This window comes from Caloenas nicobarica, chromosome 12 (genome assembly GCF_036013445.1).
Source record: "Caloenas nicobarica isolate bCalNic1 chromosome 12, bCalNic1.hap1, whole genome shotgun sequence".
Classification (NCBI taxonomy): domain Eukaryota; kingdom Metazoa; phylum Chordata; class Aves; order Columbiformes; family Columbidae; genus Caloenas; species Caloenas nicobarica.
This window is the reverse complement of record NC_088256.1, coordinates 5,031,939-5,048,054: the sequence shown is the minus strand read 5'-3', so window position 1 is coordinate 5,048,054 and position 16,116 is coordinate 5,031,939. Positions and strand designations below refer to the sequence as shown.

Sequence of the window (16,116 nt, the reverse complement as noted above, 5' to 3'; positions counted from 1 at the left end):
CCAGTCCAGCTTTTGGCCCAACGTGCACTGTTCCTGCAGCCCAGGGGAGCTCAGGGGGCACCCCCAGGATGGCAAAAGGTTCCTGCACCTCATCCTGGTGGGCACGGCCCCACCTGGGGCTGTCCCCCACCCCATCCCCGTCCCGGCCAGCGGGGCTGTCCCAGCTCGCCGAGTGCAGCTGTACCGCTTCGCCCCAGCCCTAATTGCCTCGTTCGGCCTGATGCGTATTTATTAGCAAAACTTAACACCCGTTTTTCTAGGATTTGCTGCTTGGTGTGACCCTCGTTGGGGCAGCACCGCACCAGTGGGAAGGGCTGGCCATGGACGGAGCCCGCTGGGGCCGCGCATGGCGCTGCTTGCCCCAAAACAACCCGAGACCTTCAGCCTATAGGATGGTTCAGGGTCAAATAATTGCTGTTTATTGCTCTTACTTAGCCCTTGCTTATTCCTGAGCTTGCACACTGGCTGGTTAATACCAGGATTGCTTCCTATTGTTTGCAGTTTGTGGAGACTTGGAAAAAAACAAACTCTGGATGAGATACACTCGAAAAATTAGAGTCGCGATTGGCTGCAACGTTGGTCAAGTTTTTTTTTTTAAAAGCATTGCTGAAAATGCGAGAGCTGCAGGAAAATGCATCTATATAGTCAACATTTGAATAATTTATTTAGCCATGCTGCTGCCCACTGCAGGGCAGGGCACAGCATCATCCTGGGGGCTCCCCCTGCCCGGCCCCCCGACCCCGCCAGGGTGCCCCTCGGACCTGCCCAAAATCAACCAGCTTCACTCGTCAAGAAAAAAAAAAATTAGTTTGTTTGCAGGACACCAAACCAGAAATACGCATTTCCCAGCAGTGTCCTTGGTTCAGTGTTGTGGGCAAAGCATCGGTGGCATCGCCCAGCCCCAAATGAAACACCTGTGGAGCATCCCAAATAAAGAGAGCAAGGTCTGCCTGCCCAAAGGACATCAGTATGTTGGGACCCTCCTCCAGTGAAAAGATCAGAGGGCTCTTTTTTTTTTTTTCTTTACAGTTTTATTTACAAAATGTATTAAAACTCTTTGTACAACACCTCATTAAAATGAGGCTCAGTAATTGATGCCCACACATGCAGTTTATGCTTTTACAGCCATTAGTTTGCTTGGCATTTTTTTCTGCTCACTGAAGTGCAGTTTCAACGACTGAAAATAGGAACTTAAATTACCAAAAAAACAAAAGAGGAAAAAAAAAAAAAGAAAAAAGGAAAGAACCCCGAAATCCCCCAAAGCAAAACAAATGAAAAAAGTATACCGAAACAAATCATCGTGAGACTGCTGCCAAACTTCCAATAGCTTGGAGTTGGTAGCCAGAATTGGTAAGCACTCAACACGTTTTGTTTTAGCTTTACATGCAAGATTAAAAAATATCGAACCATTTACCAAACTCCCTTCACTAGTGTGAAGCCTCCACTCTTAAAAATTGATTTGATAAACATACATCTTTTATACAGCTTTTAAGAAAAATGTTCGTTTTAAATACAACTCATAACCGCACAGCTTTAGCTCGCCCTTGCTGGGGACGTGATTGCGTTCAGAAGTTGAAAAAAAAAATTCACAGTTTCATGAAAAGAAAATGAAAACAAAACAATCTTTTGTCAATATCTTGTTAAAAACTTGAACAATAAATTATTCTCCTATGAACTTTTAAAATGATTTTATATTACATTTTGTTGGAAATACTTATTTTTAACAAGACTTTCCTCATGTAATCTTCTGTTTTTCTTTTTTATTTTTTTTTTTTAAATCCTATTAAAAGTTCAAATCTATCATCAGCAAACTAAACGCCTAAGGGTCAGACTGGTTTAAACGAGTTTCGTTTTCATTGTATGTTACTGATGAAATAAAACTCTATAGTAAACTACAGAAAATACATATTGTCGATTAGAGGTAATTAGTATGCAGATATTCCATTGAACATTTCCCACATGGTTGACAATATGTTTGAAGGTTTTGTCTTTTGCTTTTTTTTTTTTTTTAATTTTTTTAATTTTTTTTTTTTTTTTAAAGATGAAGTTAAGTAGTTTTCAGGGAGAGGTTCAAGGCTGCTGCTAAGAGGCTGGATGTGAGTAATAGTGAGCTCCGACCCGTAGCAGTGTCGGCTGGAGCGCGGGGAGCGCAAGGACAGGAGCATCCTCTCCCCAGGAGCCATGAAACAAGAGCTGATATAATATAACAGTACTAGCAGGAGCCACATTAGATCGCTTAATATTACTCTGGAACTGCAGCTCTAATTTGAGTTACTATCCTCTCTCCTCACTTGTTTTAAAACGACCAAGAAGCATCAGCGGAGCACAGTGCTAGTTGGGAGGGACCTGTGGCGAAGCGGAATCAGGCCTGGGAAAAATGAACCTGCGCTTCTCTTGCTTTGTTGTTTGATACTAAACAGTGAATTAAAAAGCAAATGCACAGCAAGAAAAGAGATATATGGTCTGAACCTAAACAGCAAGTAGCTTTTTAATTTTTTTTTTTTTTAAAGCCACCCATTTTAACAAAGCACCTGGAGGTATGCCTGATGATAGGAGAGAAAAAAAAAAAGGAATGCAATATTTTCTGCCTGCACTTTAGCCACCTTCTCAATAAATTAATTTACTGATCTGGAAGCAAGACATGCAGTTCCACAAATTACTTTCTTTTGGATTTACAGGTTCAGAGTCATTGACCTTAGCTGGTTTTAATGCACAGATTCTTTTCTTCAGGTGTTACACCTTTTACTGCTATACAGAATTGCTCGAGTTAGCTGGAGAGTTTAAAATGGCTCAGAAAAGAAAAAAAAAAATCACACCACTGGTAAGTAAATACTGAAACATCTTGACATCAGCTCATACAAGCAGTGACAGGCCAGTCCGTGTTCGCACGCAGCAGATTTCTGAGGCTTTGTCTCAGGAGGAGTTTCATAATTCGATACGATCAGGGTGGCTGATGAAACCGGCTGCCGTTTGCTTTCAGGACACAAGTTCATTTACTGTGCAGTGGTATCAAAGAATGGCTTTTGTTGCACTGATTTTTTTTTTACAAGATTTTTTTTTTTCACATACTAATATCTCATTACCAGTACTACTACTTCTCCTTTTTTCTTTCTTTCCTTTTTCCTTTTTTCTGTTCCTTTCCCTTCTTTCCTTGTCTTCTTTTTCCTTCTTTTTTTTTCTTTTTTTTTTCTTTTCTTTTTTCTTCTTTTACTTTTTCTCCTTTCAAGCAAAGCAAGAATATTTCGGTGATGGTTTGCATTGTTGTGAGTCTCAGAGTCTTCCATAAGGCACTGAAGGAAAAAAATATCAGTTTTTCCTATTAAAAGTACATTGCACCATCATCAACACGTGTCATGCCTGACACCTCGGAGACAGTACAACTGGCTCAGGTGGTCCGAATCTGCGAAGTAGCCACATTCTCTGCTGCTTCTCCTCTTGCGTGCTGTCAGGGTGAGGATCTATAATAAAACCAGAAAGATTTCATCACTGGGGAGAGGCGCAGCGTGTGGGCGATGGGCTAACCCGGTTTTTCCAGGGTCGTTTTTCAGCAATTCAACTCTACTTTTTCATGTTTTAGAAATCACGATTTCTAGTGTAGACTGTTCTGTTCTATTGTAGATTTTTTTGAGATTTTCTAAAAGCACTTACCTGACCTGATTATAGCTTAAAAAATAAAGGGGAAGAGATCACTGGGAAGAGATCACTAGCAAGAGAGATGCGAATTCTGATGACAGTATTTTTTAAAGCAATTAACAAAACACTTTTTTTAATGTACTGAACTAGCACAATGCTGGAGAGAGGAGTTACTCACTCCACCGTGAAGCCAGCTATCGCACGTTGTATTATAATATGGGATGGTACCAGGCTTACTTCTGTTCAGGGAAGAAATTTCAACCACTTATCTTCTGAAACTGCCACCGGGCGATGTTTGAAAAGCCCTTTTGGCAGCAGTCCACTGACGCACACAACAAAGTATCACACACGGCTTAAAAACAACAAAAAAGGAAAGCAACCGCAGCGGCTGTTAGTTCCCGGCCCGTCGCCGTACCCCTAGATTTTCACACTTTCTGTGCCGTACACGTTGTAGCCTTCTCTGTACGTCGCGTAGTTCTGGGTGTTGGTGGCGGGAGCAGGTTTGAAGTTCTGCGTGTTCTTGGTGAGTTTCATGCGCTTGGACTCGGCCCGAGACTTGTAGCAGAACTCGATCAGCGCCACCATCATGGCCAGGCCCAGGCCCCCCACCAGGATGTAGAACACCCCGGCAACGTTGCTGAGGCTCAGAGCGCTCGTCTTGTCCTAAGGGAAACGAGCCACGCCGTTAGCTTTGCTGCGAGGAGCAGACAGACAGACAGACAACAGGCTACTTTAGCCCTAGCTGGAATAACTACACTGGCGGCGTGTGGTGTCCCGCTCCTGGCCCAGTGCTGTCCCCCCGTCCCCGGCAGCCGGGGCTGTGCGGCAGCGACCGCTCCGTCTCCCACCCTTCGGTGGGTGAAACCCTGGCCGATTCCACCGACATGAGAGGTTTTTTTGGCCACTGACTTCCCCAGGCCTTCGGCATCCTGGAGCAAACCTGACTACGGCCGAGCATCTCCGGTGGCAAAGGCACCTTGGGGAAGCTCTGTCGGGGACAGCAGCAGCTGCATAAACCAGCAGGTTTTACAGAAGGCCATTAAAAAACAAAAAGAAAAAGCCAAACCACTACACACTCAGTTTTGGTGAATGTAGATAAAATTACTGAGATGCTGCTAAACTTATCTATCTTTTTTTTCAACACTTAGGAAAAAAAACCACCCTAGGAAGATGGTCAGTTACTTTAAGGTCAGGCAGCAGAGCCCTGAGCTAAACTAACACCTTCAGTGAGCAAGGGGGAGCGAGTTACTGAATCCAGCAGTCACTGCAACACAAAAAAGGGTCTACCTTCCTTCAGTACATGTCAGATGTGGGAGAAGGCTTGCATTGTTAAAAACAGTGTTCTGTAATCCAGTTAAATAGAGCTGCAACCCTTCTGCTGCTGCGCGGCCGGCAGCGGGCCGGGCAGAGGCAGCACGGGGCTGTGCCCAGGGGAGATGCAGCTCGGTTTCCAAGTGTCTCCAGGGACAGCAGAACCGCACATAGTCACGAAAAAGAATGATCTACCTCTTAAGTGGCTGTGCATTTCACAGGCAGTTTGGACAGGTGCGGTTGTAGCAAACAGCCTGCCATTGAAACTAAAGCTATTACTCGTTTACACATCTCTTTTCAATTACGGTTTCCTTCTGCAGCCGCTGTGCATTCAGATGTCCCATGAGCCCAAATTTATCTCATGCAACAGATACAGGGTTGTGCCTTATGAGACTTCCAGCCCAGCTGAAAATAAATTTTTACTGCTGGCTTTGGTGGAACTTGAAATTATCCTCCGACACCGACAGGGTGCTTCCAAATTATAGTTTTCTGTTCGAATGATTACAGAGAGCAGTTCCAAAGGCACCAGGGGAGTTAGGCACTGAACTGCGACTGACTTCAGCTGGAGCTCCATTTCTCCTCCTCTCGGTGCCTTTGGAAATGTCCTTCACTCCAACAAGCCCAGCACTTTTACGGTGTTTTGCTCCTCAATGGCTCTATAAGCATTAAAAAAAAAAAAATCCTCAGTGTTTTCTTTTAACTGAACGGTGTAAATAAATATTTCCTGCAATTTAAGCGTGCAGCTACCGCATTGATGCACCTTTCACCACAGGGGGTGGCATCTCCAGTGGGGTCTGCAGGGGTCCTGCAGCTGGGCTGGGGTGGGACAGGGCAGCACAGCAGCAAAAAGGTCCAAAGCAGAATGAAAAAGAGTATACGATACTTATGTAATGAGCTACCAATAGTATTTCTAGATTTTTTTTTTTTTTAATCAAACGGATTTCAAACTGAATTGGGAAATAGGGCAGGAAGGGCATTTTTTCCTGCCTGTCTTGAAATTGTCCATCCTTAGCAAGCATGTGGCTGTTTCCCAAACTGACATGTAGAGAATCTAAGTCATAATTTTGAAACAATTTTTTTTTTTTTCAATAAAACTAAAAATAAGAAAATATGCTGGCCTGAATAATACACATTGAGTGTGCTGAAACTTGCGCATCTAAATGAGATACCAGCTTGCGAGGCTTTGGGGGCTTCTCTTCCCATGTTTTTCTAGCAAAATACTCAAATAGTAAAACATACTTACAACTACAGTCTGTCACTGCATAAAAGAAAAATGCTGTCACGTTCAGAGACTTATTGTTTTCTATTCTTTTCTTTCAACCTTCAAAACGTAAATATCAACTTTTGAAAGTCATTCCTTGTATAAACAAACAGTGGGTCAAAATGTGATTGCTAATCAGTACAAAAAGACCTTCAGCGACTGACCTTACTTCCGGAGTCCTTGGCTCCACATTCACCCTTATCGTACCACCATTTGTTTTTCAGCTTGTCTAAGATGCCTTGTTCACTGAGTTTCAATACTGCAAGGTTTACAGGAGTTCTTCACGTGGGAAATAACATAAATAACATTATATTATGTTATTTTATGTTATTCAATCTTTAAACTACTTTAAAACTATACAAAGCGATAAAGCAGGGTTCCTGGCCACAAAGTATTTACACTGCAGGCAACTGGATCATCCCCTTAAGTTAATTCTAGAGCAACGCTATATTACCAGGTCCTGCCCATATCGCTTTGAGTAATCGGCACTCACTGTTAAATGAAGGTTCTAGAAACAAAGCAAGTCCAATTTCCCAGTTTGGTGCATTCAGAGGCATTCACAGTAGCTGTACGGATTGCGGCGGGTTTGATCGAGCAGGACCCCTCGAATTGCACTAACAGACAGCAAGCCCGGCAAACCAGAAACTGTGGCTTCTTACGGTAAAACAGCACCTGCGGCTCCAGGCCCCCGGGCAGCCCCCGCGCCCGTGGGGAGTGTGTGTGCGTGTCTGCACATCCGCAAAGGCGAGCACCCCGGGGTGGGTGTCAGAGAGCAGATTCCGCAGCTCTCACGGCTGTTTCCCTGGTTCTCCAGCTCCTGCCGCTGCCGGCGGCTGCTCTCCCCTGGAGCTGCTGCATCCCCAACTCCGCCGCTCCACGGAACTGCAGCACAAAATAAGCAAATGCAGACCTTTATAAAACAAATCGCTGAATGTGGAAATGCTGGCTCAGAGTGCCCAGGGTGGGAAATGTTGGCAGGGTGAAGGGAGCTGCTGACTCTGGTGCTACTAAAAGCCCAGGGGCACCCGAGCTCGCCCTGCGGAAAAGGGGCACCAGAGGGGCCCTCGGTTGGGTTTTGTAATTTCCATTTTCTCCTTGTGGGATGTCTCGGTGTTTTTCCTGCCTGTTTCCATGAGACAGGTTCCCTCTGTTAAGGACGGCTTCAGTTCCTGCTCCTGTGTGAACAGCATTGATCCCCGCTCCTTCCTGAGGCTGATGCCCATGGCCGTGCGGGGCAGGAGGTGGGGAGGAAGGGGACGGCTCCTTATCCCTGCCAACGCTTTGGCACTTCGCATGGGCTAACACTGGGCTCCCTGCGGCAGCACGAACAGTGACGTGCCGCGCTGGGGTCCATCCGAGCAGGAGCTCAGCCCGCGTCCTGCCCCGGCCTCACTTCTCACTGCTCCCTGCCTCCTGCCCACCCCTGCCTGAAATGCATGACTCTGCAAAGCAAAGAGACTCGGGAGCAGCACAACCGATACAAAACACCTTAATCACAAGCTTAATTACATGGCGGCATTTAGGGAAATGCCCACAGGCTGGGAGGGCTCACAGCCCTCGAGCAGCAGGGGTGGCTGAACCCCGCTGTGCCTGCAGCAGGGAGATACTGGAAAGAGCAGCTGGTGAAAAAAAGCCCAGGTCCCCCATCTGCCAAGAAGCTGCCTCTGAGATGGCTGATGTTGAAAAGTGCTGCCCTTGGAGGTGCAACGCGCCCTTTGGGAGGAGAGCGGGAGTCAGGTGCCACCCCAGAGGGTGCGGGGGGGACAGGCTGCACTTGGCCAAGCACGGGCAGGTCATGGGGCACCACATGGGTGCCCCATGGGCTGCACCAACATGACCCAGCACAGCACTACCGAGGCCAGCACAGCAAGCAAAAAAAGCCATCGAGATGGGTGAACTGCTGGTCCCCGGTCCCAGCCGCAGTGATGCTGGTAGAGCTTCCCAGCTGGCCAGGCAGAGGCAGCACCATCCTTCTGGTCTGCACAGGGCTCGTTTTGACAAAAGCCAAAATTTTATTTTTACTAAATTGCTATTTTTAAGCAGCAGCTGTAATCCAATTAAGGATCAATCAGGGCAGGCTGTACGCACTCAGCTGGACAAGCCCCACGGGACGGGACGTGTTTGCTGGCTGGGCTGTGGCAGCAGGCATGGAGCCCCTCCATCCCGTGGCATCGTGAAAAGCCAGCTGTATCCCAGCTACATTTGCGTCCACATACACGAAGGGCTATAAAATACGAAGAGGATGAAAGCCCGCTCCAGAAGGACACCGCAAACACCCCGGGTGCCGCAGGTAATGCACCTGTCCTGTTGGTTCATGCTGATGGAGACCGGCCAGGTCCCGGCCAAGCCACCCCCATGGACCCTCCTGGGCAGCTGTGTTGTGATGAGGCCCTTGGTGACACCCTGGGAAATACACTACAAGAAGCTGTGCATGATTTAGACTATTGAAATGCAAGTCAGTGAAAGCTGAGTGTCTTTAACCAGCCTGTTACAACCCCCAGCAGAAAGAGTGGTATGGATTATTGCTTAGAGAACAGTGCCCTCATTTTAAATTTCATTTAAAAACTATCCATTTTGGAGAGATTTTATGCAATACATCTCTCTGCTTTGAAAAGCATTGCGCAGCTGAGAATACACAAACAATAGGGAGAAGGTTATAAACACCTTTTCTCCTATCCACATATTTTATTGTGCAAATTTTCCCCTCTCCCCAGTCCTATTCCAAACACTATTTTTAATTTGCATGCCTTTATAAACCCCATATGGAGTACAGAGAATTTGCATAACATCCAATACATTATAGATTAGCTTTCACAACATTATACGGTATTGGGAAATGAGGAGGCTTAACATGCTAATTAGGGTGCTTTATTTTTTTTTAAAGCCAAGATTGTGGCTAATTGTGCACACGTAACTGCCAAAAAAAGAAAAAAGTAGTAAACTAAAATTATCTTAACTAAACAGATGGGAATTTGCCTAAACTGGGGTTTTCACTTGTTTGTCATGGCCCTGTTTGTCAGGTGAGGTACTGCAGTACCTCAGCCTGGGTAGGAAAAAGGTGATTTGCTCTGTCCATCTGTCCCGGCAGGAGGAGTGGAGTGGGATGGACAGACAAGCACTGAGGAGCTGCTGGATGCTTCAGGCCCCGTGACCCTTTGCCTGCGGAGCTGCCCCTGTGCTGGGATGCTGCTGTGCCGGGGGCCGTCACCATCCCGCCCCGCATGGGGACAGCGGATAGTGGTACGAGATGAGCTGGTCACGTAAGAGATGACTGGGGGAGGAAAGACCCACACGAAGCAGTAGCTGGTGCTTGTCCTGCCCTGCCTTAGCCCGTCCTGTCCCCCCAGCACACGCACCTGGAGGTTTTCCTGAGCCTCCCTCAGCTCCGCTAATTTGCTGGGATGAACAGCACGTACCTGAGCGAAGAAGTCCTCTCCATGTGCTAGGAAAGGCACTAATTTGTGCTTCACAGATGGCGCGTGAAATGCAGCTCGTTTGAACAACGTCCTAAGGAACAATTTTGTCTGCTTCCAGGAAATTAATCCCAAGACCTCTTAATGCACGACATGCTCCCCTGTGCAGCAGGACTTAAGTGAGCTGATGGCGGGAGAAGGTGTGGTGATGCCTCTGCAGCCCCCGGTCCAGCGCTGCACCTGCGGGGATGCAATGCGAGCTGGTGCAGGATGGGCTCCTCAGCTCCCAAATTCCCAAGTAAATATACTGAAAAGTGAGCCTGGCTGCTGGTACATTTTCCAGTCACTCATCTCTGAGTAGCTGTCTAGCCTTGGCCAATTTAACAGTCCGAGTCAGGCATGGCTTTGGCCGAGACCCTGATGGAGGGGCAGAAGGACACGTCTGCATCGTGGTGTTTCTCTCGCCGAGCGCTCCGCAGCACACGTGGAACACAAATCCTCCGTCCCACGCCACAGCTGCAGCTCAGCCCATCCCAGCAAAGGCTCTCGGGCAGCGCCAGCCCCTGCCCATCCCGGCAGGTTGAAGGCTACCGCGTTGCAAAGCGTTTTGTTTGCTATTACAGAAGGAAGCGTAGGGCTCTTCTGGGAATGTGGGATTTTTCATCGCTCACACTGGCTCTACTTGTTCGAGGGGGGGATTGTTTTTTAATTGCCTTAGAGGCAGCAGAACAGAGAGATTAAACGACTCGCCAGGGTTGCACGGGAAGGCTGTGTCCCAGCTGCCCACCTGCCTCCCCAGACAGCTGTGCTGCCCCAAAACGGCTCAGAGCACCATTTGCTCAGTTTCTGAGTCTCTATCTCAAAAGACTTCCATTTCCTCATCTTTTTTCCTGGGATAATTTTATTTCCAGCTGCTTTTTTAATTAGGTTGCTGTTATTGGGCTGCACAGGATATCCTATGAGGTCCTCAGCCCTTTCCCGGGTGGCTTCAGCTGTTTTTCTTCTGCCTTTAATTTATGACGTGATTCTTTTTCATCTCCCCTTGTGTGGTTTCCAGCCCAGCTCTCTAGTAGTTTGGTTGCTTTTATCAAAGTAAAATGTTCAGAGGTTTGAGAGGTTGTGCTCTCTTGTTGCGCTCTGTACACCCAAGAGAACGAACTGAGGCAATTAGGATCAGGATGTCAGTGTTCTGCATGTCATCAGATGGTATTCCTGGGCAGAAACTTGCAGTGTTTTTCTTCCTCACCAGAAGAGAAGGATTTGTTTGCTTGCTTGTGCTTTTCATCCAGATGTAGTAGGTTTGGCTGATACAGGCTTATCCACGTGAGGTTGGATCTGTGTGACAGCTTTACCAAACTGAAGGGTTTTTTTTCTGACATCTACGAATGATGAGAAGACTTGACTCTAAAGACACAGTCCCAGGTGCCTCATACTGAATACTATTGCCCCCAATGGCTAACCAAGCCATTTGCTATGGTTGGTTTATTTAAGAGGGGCACGACGTTAAGAAGGTCGACGCCAATCTATTCTCACAGGCTTCACTTCACCAGAGGGTTGCAAACATGATTTACACCTGGGACAGAGGTGGGTTTTATCGCTGTTTGAGCAGTTTGGTTTATCGGTACACTTGTTAGAAGACCCCGCTCAGGTGCTGGCAGCGTTTCCTTCCCTTCTTCAGCCATCAGTTACTGCTAGCGAACAAGTAGTGCCAGGCTTTTTCCATATGCGACGTGGCACCACCTCAAAGGGAACCACGTCTTCCCTTTGCCTAGTGGCTCTGGGGCCTCCTCCCCACTGCATTTCAGCCCCACTTGGCTGGGGACACCAGCCCCAAAAGTCCTGCTGCACCCCTTGGTGCTGGCTGCCCCAGGTAACAGGACGATGCTGATGGAGTGAAACGATTTTTGAAAAACAATGTGCAGTCACTCTTTAAAATCTCACTCTTGAACTAGGTCCCCAAAGCTTTGGGTTCAGTTTAAAAACCCTGGCCACCTCTCTCTCCAAATTCAGGAATTGCAGCATTTCTTTGTCACGAAGGTTGATCTTGCATAAAACACAGCATCGCTTCCAGGCTGAGCATGCTCCCCACGCTGACACGTGAGATCATCCCTCAGAAGTGAGAGCTGCTATATGCTCTTTGTAGAGCATCTGTTACATTTCTGTTTCATTATTATCTATTTTCCAGCCACACCATTAATATGGAAAAGAGGGAAGAGGATGATGCAGAGCCCACCTGCTCCGTCTTCTCTTTGAGACACCTTCACCCTGAGCGACTTCTTGCCCTGCCTCCTCTCACCACAGCACAACTTCCAGGTTAGTTGCAGTCATTTTTATCTGCACTGAGAAAACCAGTGGCGTTATGATATTTCTTTCTGGCCAGAACAAGTTTCAAGTCAAAAAAAGTAAATTAATCATCACAGAAATAGTTATTTATCAGTCCCAAATGTGAGAAAGTATAACTTCTGCCTCTCTCAAATTATGAATCAAAACAGGTTTTAAATTTGATCAATGACCTTTTAGGTTCATTTTCATGATTTTGCCTGCATCTATATAAAGCAGATAAACCAAATCCAGACATTTTTATTTAGTGACATCACCCTAGCTTCTACCAGCTTCAGAAAGAGACCCAGCAGGCTGAAGTCCCACATACAGCTGCAAAAGCTGGCCAGGTTGCTCTTTTGGCAATCTGATTGCAGTTAGTGGCCATCATGTTTATGTGCTGGTGCTGCAAACAAGACTCTTCCTGAACGAGCTCGGACTGCGCCAAAGAGTCTGAGCAGCTTCTTGGAAAAGTGCTGTGAACTTACGAAAGGAATGCCCTGATCGTGCCAGGAAAGGGCTGTTTTCAAGGAACGAGTGAGGGGGTGTACTGTTGCTAGGGTCCCTGCAGCCCAGTGTTTGGGTCTGGTCCCCATAACTCGGAGCAGGCAATACAGAGCAGAGCCGGTGACCACTACAGGCGAGATTTAGGAGCAAGAGTCACTTCAGGTCTCGAAAATCTCACCCAGTAACCCACAGACTTTCATTAGCTGTGTGTGACCGGTGTTCAAGTGGCATAAAGTCTCAGCAACACCGTAGCTATGTTTATTACTTGCAATCAATAAAGATTTAAGTGGTGATTGGAACAGTTTAGTGAATTCACATCCCATTCTATGCTCTAATGGATGTAATATAAATGTTATACCCAAAAATGATCATTGCCAAGGAGAGCAAATGTACACGGCAGATAGCACACTGTTACCTCAAACCCGATGAACCAATACTCAGAATTAATTTAGAATTTTTAGATGCAATCTTTCAGAAAAGGGAGCTGCAAAGAAAAGGTGCAACAAGTAGAGGCTCTCTGAAGCACTAATTAAAGGGCTTCATTAGAGCTGTGCAGGACGGGGTGGGCAGTGCATGGGTTGCACTGAATCCCCCAAACAGCGGGGCTGCCCGAGGGCTGACCTGGCACCTTTTGCCACGGACTACAAACTGCAGGTGTTCCTCCACCCATCAACGGCCAGTTTCTGATGTTCCGTAGAATATTTAGTGTACAGGGTACAGTGTGGCATTTTCTCAGCACTGTTGCTTGCAGCGTCTTGAGAGTCCAAATTTAGCTCTTTTGGGGACAGAGAGTGAAGAAATCACCCGTGAGCTTGAAGGAGTGCAAGAATAGCATCAGCAGCGAGAGCTCCTCTCTGGTCTTGAAACTCCATTCGTGCCCAGGGCGGAGGCTCGGGATAGCCGAGAACAAGCTGCAGAAGAGCTGATCAGCATGTCAGCCCAGGGAGGGATGCCTGCCTGCCTGGCTGTCTCGGGAGGATGCCAATCACGGGGCAAGTGCTCCAGCCACCACAGCTCCACTGCTCTTGTGAGCGGTCCCCAGGCAGAAGGGCTCGGTGGCTTCTTCGGTGCTGTGCAAGCAGGACATCTGCAGCCCCATGGCACTGGGGAGGGATGTGTGCCATCTCATCCAGGGACACAGGGCTCACTCAGTGATGAAGCCAAGAAATTTAAGGCCAGTGGCAATGGGGATCCTCCTCACAAGGCAGATGGACGCTGGCTCCAAACATAAGGTAAACACGGCCCACAGCAGCCCCATCCATCGCAAGCAGGTTCAGCTAAAAGGCCAAAGACACGAGTTCCCAATGTGCTCAATACTGCATCTGCCACAACGTGAAATCCCATGTCGTTGCTGAAGTGCTTTTTTCATTTTCTTTCCCATCAGATGTCGAATAACTCTGGTTGGAGAAGCGCTGTGGAAGTGAAGGCACAGATGACGAGGGACGCGGTACTTCCAGCAAAGCGGTTTGTGCTGTGACGTGCCCCTGCACAGCTGTGCGGGTACATCGGGGGAGGCAAAATCCCAGCGCCAAAGGCATCTGGCTGTGTGACACTGCAGGGGCACAGAACCACCGTAAATCTGGTTTAATATCTGGCTAAGACAGGTCTATTGCTGATTTGTGGCATCAGAGCAACGAAAAGGCACAGGAGGGTTCTGGCACACCCGGCCCTGTGAAGGCTGCAGGATGAACGAAGCGCGATGTCCGCCCTCCAAGGCGGGCTGCACTCGGTCCAAGGGCTGCGTCCCCTGTGAAGGGCTCTTCGCCTCCCATCCAAACCCCAGTGACATGAAGGAGGCAAATGTCCATGGTGGTACCAGGCCTTGGTTAGTACATTATAAAGTGTTTTTCGACTTGTTCGCTTTTTAATCCCTGTTATTTTTACCTGATCCCCTTAATTTAGTAATCTGATATATTCAGAATGCTCTCACTTCTGCTGCAGGAATTTTGCTCTTGTTTCTTATGACCAAAGCTGTCCCTGCTGGCTGGAGCATCCGTGGGACTGCTGATGTCAGCACAACCCACTCAACAACGTCGTAACATCAGAGCTTAGACATGAAATGTTTGGGTTTCTAAAATCCACCTCATACTGCCAGAGGAAAGTCAAGTGGACTAAGGCACAAAGAAACAAGCATGTTCCTAATTCAAAACGCTTCCTAAAATCCTCTGGGGCAAAACTACTGAAAATACTGCACTACTTGTTCCTGTTGGTATTGCTGGCAAAGGGAAGCCGAGTGCAAAGCTTGTTGCAGGCACGTGGGCAGTGTCACCTTCACCATGCTCTGAGAGGTAAATATCTGACGGGCACAGGGAGAACGACCCCGAACGACTGCACTATTGCTTTGCACCAAGATTTCAGCCCCACACATCCAGCAAGGCAGAGAAACCCCCCAAAGCCACACGTCCCCACGCTGGCGTGTGTAGCACAGGGCACTGACAAATGCAGAAATCAAGCCTGGGCACTCTGCTTAATTTGACAGGATACCATAAAAATCTCGCTAATAACCATCTTAGTATCATTAAAATATAAAGATAGACACAATCCAGGAAGAGACACCAAATACAGCATAATTCTCTAGAGGGCCTTGCCTGAGGTTAAAGACCCATCTAAATCAAATAAGGCACTTTATTCCCCCAAGGTCTATAAATCCCAGCCTCATCTGTAACTATTGAATGGACTTTTTGTCAGATCTTGTTACTGAAATAACTTCTGACTAGATACAAAACCTGCGGGTGAATGCATTGTCCAAGTGCTCTGTTCTTTCCGAGATCAGATCTATCTGCCTGTCATAATTTACCAATTTAGCAATGTCTCCATGCCACAACTTCATATTTTGCTATGCACCCATGTGTGAGGGACGGCAAAGATTATGGATAGAAATGGGCTCATTATTAAAACCCACGATGTTTGTTTCAAGACTAGAGTTACCTGGTACTTCAAGTAGGAGTGAACAGAGCCCTGAAAATATGTGCATAAAAACATATGGTCACTCACTATTCCTATTTGTTACCTTCTGTCTCAAAAAGTGGCCTTCTGTATTTCACGCTGAACATTTAATATCCACAGAAAAAGCACCAGGCATTTCTTCTTTAAGGAATGAACACTTGATTGCTCTTTGCTGCCATTTCGACCTGCACCATTTTTTCCCTGCCCTGTATTACCAGCACTTGTACATCTACAAGATTTAACATTTGAGGGATTGAAACGCTTTATGGGTGGGAAGAGGAAGGGATAAATGCAAAAGCCATCTAGTTTGAAAAGACAAAGAGCTTTCAAAATTAGAAGATTAAAACTTGGCACCTCAAGCCCCGTATATCCCCCAGCCACCTGAGAAATACACTGCATGTGGATGGCTGGGACAGCTCGGAGGCATTGGGCACAACAATAAATCCCCGAGGCCATCACCAGCAGTGGGGCTGGGACCCCCCTTCAGTGCCTTTGGGTACCGAATTGTGTCATAGGGCGGCAAAAATCTTTCCTACGAAACAGCACACAAAGTAGTTTTAATAATGTGTTTGTTCTGTGATATCACCAGGAACAGATCTAGCGGGACGGTTGGGTTTGGTTACTGCTGAGTATTTAGTAGCTGCAATATTTCTCCATACCAGTTCTACCAGTTCTAGTCTTCATTACTGTTTCTTTCCATAAATAGTGTTCTTTTGTTCAGTTCAA

At 47.0% G+C, this 16,116-nt stretch overlaps 1 protein-coding gene across 2 annotated transcripts in view; it reads right to left on the bottom strand.

The window, feature by feature from the left end:
- Positions 1-4,050: 4,050 nt before the first annotated feature.
- GRIA3 (glutamate ionotropic receptor AMPA type subunit 3) overlaps positions 4,051-16,116 on the bottom strand; it is a 145,978-nt gene continuing 133,912 nt past the window's right edge. The window contains exons 14-15 of one of the 2 annotated variants that reach the window (XM_065643717.1): positions 6,370-6,484; positions 4,051-4,296 (exon numbers count right to left, since the gene is read on the bottom strand). In XM_065643717.1, coding sequence (XP_065499789.1) covers positions 4,051-4,296; positions 6,370-6,484 — 361 coding nt within the window. The remainder of the gene's footprint in view (positions 4,297-6,369; positions 6,485-16,116) is intronic. The other variant, XM_065643716.1, reaches the window with a different exon arrangement.